This window comes from Sparus aurata, chromosome 20 (assembly GCF_900880675.1).
Source record: "Sparus aurata chromosome 20, fSpaAur1.1, whole genome shotgun sequence".
Classification (NCBI taxonomy): Eukaryota; Metazoa; Chordata; class Actinopteri; order Spariformes; family Sparidae; genus Sparus; species Sparus aurata.
Window position 1 is genome coordinate 25,839,787 of NC_044206.1, and position 10,748 is coordinate 25,850,534.

Below are 10,748 nucleotides of genomic sequence, written 5' to 3' on the forward strand. Positions count from 1 at the left end.
CACCAATCAGAGTTCGACCAAATGGCTTTTAATTGTCACATCACAAACATTGCATATCAATATCAAACCGAAGCAACAACACTCTTTTTGGGGATGTATTTACTTGAATTACAAAAAAATATTCAGTATATCGAATTAAATAATAAATGTTAATGTTCCCGATAAACAAGTGGATATAAACAGCATTGGTCCGTTTCTAATATATGCAAATAAGTGATTTCTTTTTGGTAAGGTAACATGAGGTGTCATGTATGGAAGAGTATCAGGGTGGTAAATTGTAATACAATTTTGTGAGTAAAGTCGAAATGTCAAGAATAAATCTGACATTTTTCGAGATTAAAGTCGACCTTTTGTTACTACATCAAACAGAGCAAATGACTGCCTCAACAAAACAGCTTGTGTAGATGAACTGGTGAAATTGGCTTTAGTAACAAATAAATTATTTCTCTTTTAGCTTAGCTTGCATAACTTACAGTTGCTCCCCTAACTGTATTTGATGGACCAAAATAATCGACTTTATTCTCCACATTTAGACTTCTCAAAGTGCATAATGAAGAAAAAACTTCCTCTTCTAGTTTTATTTTAGTGTTTTAAACCTCAGTAGCCCACCAGTTTAGTCACACTTTGTTCAACCCCACTCAAATTCTAAATTCTTGTGATCCCAAAGTCTCAGAATATCCCGCATATACTCCTGGATTTGAATATATCACTCAAGCATCATTCTTCCACAAGGAGCTGTTAAAAGCCAATACAGAAAACATATGTGAAACATGGATTTAAACAACATATAGAGGAAAACTACATGGAGTTACAGAACATGTCTGTGTTGGTGTGTGCTACGGTATCTCTGTATTCCATCTGAGATTGGTGATGGCGGTGAGTGATTGTAAGAAGTGTCTGGGATGTTTCTGAATTGGAGGAAGCCATGAAGTGGGGAGGGTACAGGCAGCTGTTGGACGACACTGGTCCTCATCAGTAGATCTGGTCCCAACACTGATCTCACATGCAGTCGACAGATGTGGGAAAGAGAGGTAATGGAGTCTAGAAAAAGAGACGGAAGAGAGAGTTAAAATTATTTAGTTAAACACAGATAAGTAAGAGCAAATTTGGAGTGTTTACTTTGTAACTGTACCAAAATGTGGAGACGGCTGCCAAGTCTTCGCCACCCGTCTTTGATCCAGAATATGTTTCAAAGTCAAGGACAGAGTTGACCAGTTTACAAACTCTAGCAGGTAATTCAACACCTCGCTGTCTGCCTCTTCCAACCTAGAAAGCATTCAGGACAGAAAGAATTGATCAATTCTAATCATCCAATACTTGACCAAAGAGTGAAATATTTAAAAAAGATTTTCTTACATATGAGACTGAAGCAGCAAAGAAGGTTCCAGTCCTGCCTTCAGAAGCAGAGGAAGCCAGCAAGCAGCAAAACGGATCTGGTGTAATGCCACACAGAGCAGATCCCTCAGTTCCTGCAGTTTTAATATAGCTTTCCCATGGTGATTCGATACAGAACAGTCATTGGTCAAAGTCTCTGGTCGGGGGATCCATCTGTGCTCAAATATCAGTTGCAGCAGGTCTGTTTTGTCAGTGGCCAAGGCATAAATCCAGTCCTCTTCACTCAGACGAGCTCCAGCAGCGACCAGCAACCTCACAGATTCACTGAAAGAGATTTGAACTGAAATCAGGGACAAATTCATCTTTTTGATTTTATCTATGTTCTTGAAGAAAGTGAATGGGTTAAATGTGCTTTCACACACCTGTATGGTTTGTTCCATGTCTGAGACAAGGCGAAAGAGAGTGGTGAATGGAGGCCAAGGATGTGTGTGCAGTCCTGAGCATCTGGGCTATAACCTTCCCTCAAGAGCATCTCGACGCTCTTGTCCTGATCCCTGTGAATGGCCAAGTACAGTGGACTAACCATGCCATCACCACGGTCACACACACGATCAGTAACAGCTATCAGCCTGCTGAGGACACTGGATGAAAAAAAAAAACAGAGGGTTAAGGGTTAAATATTGGTAAAATTGCATATAATATACCTGAATTTTATATCAATAAATTCATCAATCAAAAATGTTTAACGTTCTCTGATTCCAAATACGCCAATGTTTTCCCTGTTTTATATAATTGTAAATGGAATATCGTTGGGTTTTTACCATTTTCTGACATTAAATCAATTAGACAATTAAAAAAATTATTACAATAATTAACTGAAAACGACGTTATCTCTTATTTTTCCGGTAAGTGTCAATTTTTTTTCCAAGTGAAAAAAATCTGAGGAAAAAGAAAAATCAAAAATTAAACACCTCATTGACAAATGGACACAACTAGAAATTACTTCTTTATAAGATGACTAAAGATTTAGTACCCGATGTGGCCAAACTCAGCAGCAGCGTGAATGGGGAGCTGGGGCCAGTCGTGACTGCAGGCCATGTTGGGATCTGCTCCGTGGTCCAACAGGAAATTCACGCATGCCTGGTGGCCCTCTTGGGAGGCAATCAGCAGTGGTGTGGCGAGATCAGCTGCCTGGATGTTCACATTGGCACCTAAAGTAAAGACAAGTACATAAAGAAACCAAATCAACACACAATTTCATTAATTACTGGTTGAAGAGGGGAGTATAAAGAAGTGACAAAGAGAGAAACTTGAACCCAAGTAAAGAACATGGAAAGGTTTAAAGAAAAAACAACCATTTACCAGCATTCACAAGGATCTCTAGACATTCCTGCTGTCCGTACTGTGCAGCCACAAAGAGAGGCGAGATCTTGTGGTCATCTACTGCCTCCAGGTTGCACACATTGACCAGTATATCCACAATTTGACTGTGGCCCTTAGGGAGTGCAAAATATGTATGTTACACATTAGGATACATTTCACAGAGTTCTTTGTGTGTTTGTGTGTTCTGTTATTACCTTATACACAGCTTGATGAAGGCAGGTCCAGCAGGACGCGGTGTGTGTTCTGTTGACCTCCGCACCTTTACTGACCAGCAATTCTACCAACTCCTTGAACCCACCGTCGACAGCTGTTGGAAAACAGTTAGCAGCTGATAAGTGTTGTAGACAGAGTTCATCAAATCCAATTTAACTTAACAATCCAAAAGAAAGGTCAGGGTAACATGTAAAGAAAACACATTAAGACCAGTTTGATAATGCAAATGTACCTGCATACAAAGGACAGGATAAGTCATTTGTTAGCTGGTTGATGTTGGCATGTGCTTTTAGGAGAAGTCGGACCACGGCCAGGTGTCCGTGCTTTGCTGCTAGGTAACATGCAGATTCTCCCTCATGCGTCAAAGAGTTCACATAAGCACGGAAGCCACGGGAGGAGCTTCCTGCTGGCAGTCAGAGAGGAAACATTAGGAACAAAAGTTGTTTCTACCTGATTTGCATATTTGACTTGAAAACCTGAAAAAACATTTTGATAACTCCTGAAGTAACTCATCAAGGAACAGCTTAACATGCTCTGGTCCCACCTTTTGAAATATGAGGATTTGCTGTTTAATACTATTTTTATATTACACATATATTGTTTCTGAATTGTTTGCTCCATTAAGATGCAAAACGCTTGGCTTCATTCATTGAAAAAGAAAAGAAATGTTCAAGATATCCTGGGACATATCTAAACACTCCAGATTCTAATATGTGATTAACTACAGCCCTGAATAGTGTGATAACCTTTGTCAGCGCAGGCAGCAGTCAGAATCTCCTGCACACAGCCTTTACTCCCGGCGGCTGCAGCTTCATGCAGAGCATTCCAGCCGCGGTTGTCCCGACAGTCCACACTGGAGCCTCTCTGTATCAGCCTCCTCACCTGCTTCCTACAGCCTGAGCGAGCTGCAGCAGCAACACTGGAGACTGTGTCTCCGTAGCACTCTGTGAAGTCCATGCCCTGCTTTAAGAAAGAGCTGGGTCCATTATTCACGCATTTATTTGTGTTAGCCATGATATCATAAAATAAATGTAGCTGTGTCAGCTATTAAGCTAGCTAGCTACCTTTCACGACTCATAATAGCTTGCTTGTCACAATTCGCTTAACTGTGAACATGTCATAAGCTTTTACACAACTATACAAACATTTCTTGTTAAATACACCACATAAAAGTTATTTGCCGTGCTGTAAAAAGTGCGTATTTACCACATTAGCATCACAGCCTGGGATGACATCTCATGCGTCGCTGTTTAATGACGTCACACCACAACATCCTGTCGCGTGCTGCCACACGGTCGCTGTAGTGCAGATGAGCAGTGGATTTAGCTTTAGCTTCACCGAGCCAGGAAATCTGCGTTTTATCATTGGTTATATATCAAATTCATCCGTACGAAGAGATGCGAAGACGAAAATCCATTAAATTGAGGAAAACAAGCTAATCAACGGTTTCAGCTGAAGCTATTGTAAGGTAAGAGTACGTTAAAGCAGCGTTATGTCGCTATTAGCATACTATTTTGTTTTGTTTTTATACAGTTAGTGTTAACACCAACACCTGAGTCACATCTGAATATAATGTCGGCCGATAATAATCATCTTGGAGTGAAAAGATATCAGTCAAATCATTCCCACATCATAGCTGTCAAATGTTCTGTCCTTCACAGAGATAAAAATGGGAAGTGGACAAGAAAAACTAAGCCTCTGCAAAATACATGTTGTTTGTATATGTATGTTAAAAAGTGATTCCAAAATTGTCTCCAATCCTCTGTTTTACCCTATTTTCTAACTCATCTTCTGTCCTGGCTTTATCCTCCAGTCTTGCTTTAGATATTTTATTTCTCTCCTAACTTGTTGTAACTCACTCTTGTCTCCTAATTTGTGTCCCAGCTTGTCCCCAAAAAGGTTACAGTCCCAGTGGCCTCGGCAGCATCATGGTGGACATTGCTGTGAAGAGCGGAGCTGCTTGGGTCTGTCAGGCTGAGGGACATCACTTGGCTGATGTCCTGAGTCCTGTTCACATCGCTGACATGGACGACCATGAAGAAGAGCTCAAAAACCGGTGAGAAGTTCTCAAGAATTAACTGTAAAAAGTTACCACATGTTGAAAACAAAAAAAGGAGATGATAGGTGTTTAGATCCTGCTGCTCGAGTTGTTTTGTATTTTTTGATTTGTGCAGATTCTTGAACAATCCCTATTTATGTCGAAGCCTCTCCATTGTGTTAACTAACAGGAGGAGAATGCAGTAAATCAGTGATATGTGATTTTTTTAAACGCTGATCTATCCCTCGCAGCGTCAGCCCGGTGCTGTTGGAGCAGACGGAGGAAGGCTCTCCTTGTGTCCTGATGCTCCAATGCAGCCCCTGTTCCCCTTCTGCCATCAGCCGCCTGCTGGTCATCAGCGAGGCTCGGACCATGGAGGTGTACAGCCAGACAGGAGAATACTGCGGGACTGTACGCGGGGAGAGAGAAGACGGCGTCCAGACAGACAGGTACACACACACACATACACAGTTAGAACATCATTTGCATGTTCTTGTTTTTTATTTACAGGGTCTTTGTCTTGTATTTTCATATGTGTTGATCAGTTTTGTCTGTTGTCAGTTCTTGCATCTGACATCTGATTCAGTCTGAGTTTCACTGATGTCTGATGACGTGTTGAAGTTGTGTCTCCTCTTCTTTGCTCACAGTTCAGACAGAGGGCCTTTCTATAAGAAACAGCTGATCCTCGAGCAGCCGTCCTCAGCCTGTGAGGTGAAGGTGAGTTGTGTTCAGAGACAAAACAAACATCATTTTAGTCTTCACACTTGTAAATGCTTGATACTCCACTCTTGATAGAATTATATGACTATGTTGAGTTTATCTTCTGGTTCTGTCTCCCAGCTTCTCTCCCTGGCCGGTAGAAGCAGTGTTTTGGTGTGTCGAGTCATTGTCGGCCTCCAGCAGCTCCAGGCCTGCCCAGCCCGCGGTCCTGGCATCGACATGCAGCAGGTGCAGTGTCTGGTTGAGGAGATGGGGACGAGTCTCTCACCAGGAGCCCAGAACCTCATGGAAATGGTGCAATTCCAGCAGAAGGTGGGAGTAAAGGACCAACAAGTTACTTAATGCGTTAAATAACCTCTGTAGGGAAAGAAGGGGAATTACAACAGGAGTGACATAAACTACAGGGCTGTGCTTGTGTTTCCCAAAGTGTCATGTAAATGAGTTTATCTGCCTCCAGGCGACTTTTGGCTTCAGTTAATTTCAGTTTATTAGGAAAATCAATTTGTGATTCTTGACACAGGGACTGTTTTAAAAGCTCTCTTGTGTATTTATCGTTGCTCTGACAGAGATGTGGGAGTCCTCTCCCTGCTGAACAGTAACTTCTTCTCTTACTGTTTTTCTTCTGTGTTTGGATTTATGACAGTGCATCTCATTAATGTCAAGCTTTTTGCCAACTCACTTAAATCTTAAGATATCGTTTGACAGAAAACTTGGCAGCTTCATGCAGTTTCTATTGCACAGTGATGGCAGCTGCACAAAATAATGTCATCTGTCGGTATGTGTTTCTCTCCAGAACCAGACCAGCTCTCTGGGCGGCTTCCTGCCTCTCCTGATGGGCAGTGGAGCTTTCTCTGCCCTGGCTCAAGGAGCCAACATGTCCCCAGCAGCCGTCAGCAGCCAGCCTGCAGACTCCAGGGTATAAGTTTGACCTTTGCTCTCAAACAGCTGCAAAAACAGTCTAGAATCTGTTACTCCTCATAGTGCATTATGATTAAATATAACATAACACCAATAGATAATCCCAGATTTACTTTAGGGATTGGTCAGTTAACAGCAGCTCAGTTCTGCAGCCAAACTTGCAAACATGAATGTTTTTTAGAGCATGTCCATCATCAGCCTGATGTTCAGAAAGTGCTTCCACATGAGATAACAGCCTTTTTTTTCTGTGTCGTTAGCCTCCAGTCGGCTCCATCAGGCCTGCAGATGAATCTCTTCCGGCTCAGAACGGAGCGATGTCAAACGGCTCGACCTCCTCCTCCCCAGACGGGCCGGTTTCTGGTGTCAACACTGCAAATATAAGTAAGGGTCATCGTTTTTGTCAGGTCAACAAGAGTTAATAAGGTGTAGACTCAAAAATCAACAGACTTTTGCCTGTGTTGAAAATCACAATTAGGAAGCTGTTTGGTTTTAAATGTACCTCAGAAAGGCCTGATAAAGAGTTTCGAGTGCCGTAAAAAGAAATCTGTCTCTTTAAAGTTTCCAGCCACTGTCATCTATCATCCTAATGAGTGTTGTTTGACCATGATGTGTGAAATAATGTCGCCAATCATTTAAATTTGGTTTTGAAATGTGAAAATGTTGGTCTCATACCTCTAGCTAACACTAAGGGCAGAGCCACAGCGAGCCACGCGCAGCTAGCGGAGATGATGTCACACTTCATGAAAGGGCAGGGACGCAACCAGGTGATCGGGTCCGACCCCGAGCTCCTGCCCATGCTGCAGAACCTCTGTGGTCAGGTGACGAAGCTGAGGCTGGATGACGCTGCAGCGATGGCAGAGAAAGAGAAGGAGATGAGAAATGGCACATGGTGAGTGAAATAGAAATTGAAAAACAGCTCTGTGTTGTTGTCTGCACCATGTTTAATCAGATAGAATAGCACCACCTTGTGTCAGAAGGATGTCACCACCTGGTTCCTGCTAACTAAGGACAAGATAAAACTATTTTAGATGATTGATTACAATGCTTTACTTCACTACTTCTCTACTGTGCCACCACTATTAAATAGTCATTACTGTTAAATAAATGTGGAGCAACAAATGTGACGTCTTTGCACATTTCTTAGAGCCACAGAGCAGATGTATATATCCATGCAGGCACGGCCAAGCAGAATATCCAGGCTCGTCGGTTCTTAATTAAATGGAAAGCACTGTAGTAGAAACAGTCAGCATTTTTGATGACATTGTTCTCGCTCACACTGTTGTCACCGAGTGCATGGGTGAAACAAAGGCTCATTTGTTTAATGGGCCGACAGTTTTGGTTGTCTAAAGTTGCATTGTTGGCTGAAAGTGACGCCCAAACATTTCCTCACCGCCTCATCCGAGAATATTCACGGATCTCTCGGCTGCCTGGCAGTACGAAACATGTATTTCACGTGTTGGAGTGCAGTTTAAATGATGTTCATCAGACTACATGGGAACAAAGTCACTGAAACTTTAATGTTCTTATTTTAAATAACATTCTGGTAAGGGTTCTTGTTAGTGTTCAGCTGAGAGTCTTGGTTACATGGAAGGATGTGGGTTTGGCCCGTGGCTGCTCCGAGTGCAGGGAGGAGGCTGATCCAGACAATAGACTTCATTTATCAGCGTCGCTGTATGTGTGAGTCATTAAGATCTTGGCAAACACACCAAACCTCCTTTTGAATTTTTCAGCCAACACTGATTCAAAGACTCGTATCAGTTGATTTACAGCTGACATTAGTTTTCTCTACAGTTGAAAAATGTCTTTATGAGCTGGTGCTACAAACTGCGGTTTGATAAATGAGGCTCTTTGTCAGGACAGAGCAGCACATGTGGGTTCAGAGAGAATGTCAGCTGATTGTGGCTCCACATCGAGGAGAGGACGGCAGCTCCGTGGTACGTCTTTACCACAGCACATCAGCTGAGTTACCACAGGATGAAATGATTGATTTAGTTTATAATCCAAATTAGATTCCAGAAAACAAAGAAACGGTAATATCTACATTTTGAAACTAACCGAGAAAGTCATTGTAGTTTTTAAAGAAAATCATCTGATTTGAGTGGTTGCTTTTTGTAAAGATGTGTTATTGGTATACTGTTTTTTCTTCTTCTAGTGAACTAATGTTAAACCTGCCTGTTTCATCGTCTTGTGAAAAACTAAATTCATTAAATTCAGTAAGTTGTTGCTTTCAGTTGTGCAGCTGACTGGAAGGTTTAGGGAGCAATTGTGAAAGAAACAGGTTGAATTTGCAGTGGAGAAACTGAAAGTGATGTCTGGACCTGTCTTGCAGTTGCATTGCATTGTGGGAAATTGAGACTGCTGCATTGCATTCTGGTCTATGTCCTGCTGCAGTAGATTTCAGAAATGAACGTCCTGCAGGAGCAGCAGGAGCAGCTTTAGAAGTACTGGATGGTGTTGTGAAGACTCTTTAAGATACTTCAGGGTTAAAAGTGATGCTGAGAAAATGCAAAGACATGTTTGGGAAGGTGGGAAAAGAGAAACAGGTTTTGGAAATTTCCCTGTGGTTGATCAGGATGAAACAAACCCAAAGTCGGCTTCTTACATAAAGAAAAGTGGCTGAGTGAGACGGGCGCAGCAGGAGTTTGAGGTCAGGGAAACATGATGGTCAACGCTGCCTGTGTGGGTGGTTTGGTTTCAGTGTCTGTGTTTATATGTGAGGTTTTGTCTCTGATGTGGCTTCATTTGGGTTTGTGAGTCAGTCACAGTTTAACTTTCTCTGCTGGCCTCTTTCATTCCTCTACACTCATTTCAGGACCTAATGTGCAGCCACGTACAGTTGATATTACATTTAACACGAGTTGCAACTTGTCGAAAAAATGCAGCTGCACCCAATCGTTCTTGTTCAGACGAGGTTTTCCTTGATGAGAACAAAAGTTAGATAACTGCTATTAGATTATTATTCAATGTACCTTCATGTTGATCTGAGATTGTTACCCTGCAGACACTTTGCTCAAACCTAATGTAACTACACTGTCCCTCCACTCTGCAGGGAGTTGGACTCAGTCATGGAGCGTCGTCTAGAGGAGATGGAGAAGAGGCTGATGGAGCACGTGGACCGTCGCCTGGATGCTCTGGAGCAGAAGCTGGAGAAGGCCCTTCTGAGCGCCCTGCCACAGCTCGCCCTCAACCAGGGAGCCATGAGCAGCTCAGCAGGAGCAGCAGCGTCCACCGGACCGATGGATCAGACCGCACCGACACCAGCCATGCACTGAGCTCAGCACCGCTAAGAGACTAACATGATATGTAACCGGGAAGCGTTTCTGCCCCTGCTCCTCCTCAGGATGCAGACACTAACAGAGACAAAACAGGCTGAAATGGGAAATATGGACCCATTTAAATGATAATTGCAACAATGTGAAATGGCATAAAATTGTCTTAAGATGTGCGTCTCCAGCTGTGATGCAGCCTCTGAAACGGTTAGTTTGTCTTTTATCTCTGGGAGAAAATAGCAAATGAATGCGACTCTTATTTAACAACCAATAAGAATGTCCTGGTGACCGTAGAAATCCCTCAGATCTCAGAAAACACGTGTTGCATTCTGGGCAACTTTGGCCACATTAAAGAGAAGACAGAAACGCATCTCTAACAGTTTGTGAACGTTTTAACATGAAGAAGACGCTTTAATGACTGCAGTGACGTGATCTCACTCAGGTTATTGCTGTTTGATTTTAACGTGATAATAGTTTCCACGCAACACGGGCAGAACACTCGTATATTCACATCAAACTTTGCGTGTAAACACTCCCAGGTTTTATAACCCACAAGATCCTGACCGACAGCTTTTCTTATTCACACTGTAACGTACTGTAACTGCACTTATCTGAAGTGTTTTGGCCCGTCAGGCCTTAACTGTTTGGTTCGACACTTGTGGAAAGTCTGGATGGATGAGTCCATGTTCTCTGGTTACTGCAGTGTATAAAGAAGGTGTAACTGATTAAAGATGTTTTTAATATGGCACTGTAATGTTTTAAATAATGTACATGTCTGTAACATAAAGCTTGTCTGCCAGTGTAAACTGTGATGTTGATGGTTTTAATAACTGTGCTGACGTACATAGCAATAATAAATATATTTATACAGA

The 10,748-nt window shown here is 42.3% G+C and overlaps 2 protein-coding genes across 7 annotated transcripts; one reads left to right on the forward strand and one right to left on the reverse strand.

The window, feature by feature from the left end:
* Positions 1–12: 12 nt before the first annotated feature.
* asb3 (ankyrin repeat and SOCS box containing 3) lies at positions 13–4,240 on the reverse strand. 5 transcript variants are annotated; one of them, XM_030399692.1, is made up of 10 exons: positions 4,138–4,240; positions 3,678–3,891; positions 3,164–3,334; positions 2,913–3,025; positions 2,698–2,830; positions 2,369–2,546; positions 1,758–1,976; positions 1,357–1,659; positions 1,133–1,266; positions 13–1,041 (listed from the first exon to the last, which is right to left on the reverse strand). In XM_030399692.1, the coding sequence occupies exons 2-10, from the start codon at positions 3,886–3,888 to the stop codon at positions 809–811; spliced, it is 1,695 nt and encodes a 564-aa protein (XP_030255552.1). In that variant the 5' UTR covers positions 3,889–3,891; positions 4,138–4,240; the 3' UTR covers positions 13–808. The 5 variants fall into 5 exon arrangements, with proteins under 5 accessions (XP_030255552.1, XP_030255549.1, XP_030255548.1 ...); XM_030399689.1 differs by having other exon boundaries at positions 3,164–3,337; XM_030399688.1 differs by having other exon boundaries at positions 3,164–3,337; positions 3,678–3,894; positions 4,138–4,232.
* A 21-nt stretch (positions 4,241–4,261) lies between these two features.
* On the forward strand, positions 4,262–10,748 carry c20h10orf88 (chromosome 20 C10orf88 homolog). Of its 2 annotated transcripts, XM_030399694.1 has the most exons (9): positions 4,262–4,399; positions 4,816–4,987; positions 5,221–5,418; positions 5,617–5,686; positions 5,810–6,001; positions 6,483–6,605; positions 6,865–6,988; positions 7,286–7,496; positions 9,657–10,748. In XM_030399694.1, the coding sequence occupies exons 2-9, from the start codon at positions 4,860–4,862 to the stop codon at positions 9,877–9,879; spliced, it is 1,269 nt and encodes a 422-aa protein (XP_030255554.1). In that variant the 5' UTR covers positions 4,262–4,399; positions 4,816–4,859; the 3' UTR covers positions 9,880–10,748. The 2 variants fall into 2 exon arrangements, 1 of the variants encoding a protein (XP_030255554.1); XR_003981845.1 differs by lacking the exons at positions 4,262–4,399; positions 4,816–4,987; positions 5,221–5,418; ... (3 more) ...; positions 6,865–6,988; positions 7,286–7,496 and adding an exon at positions 7,509–8,637 and having other exon boundaries at positions 9,657–9,795.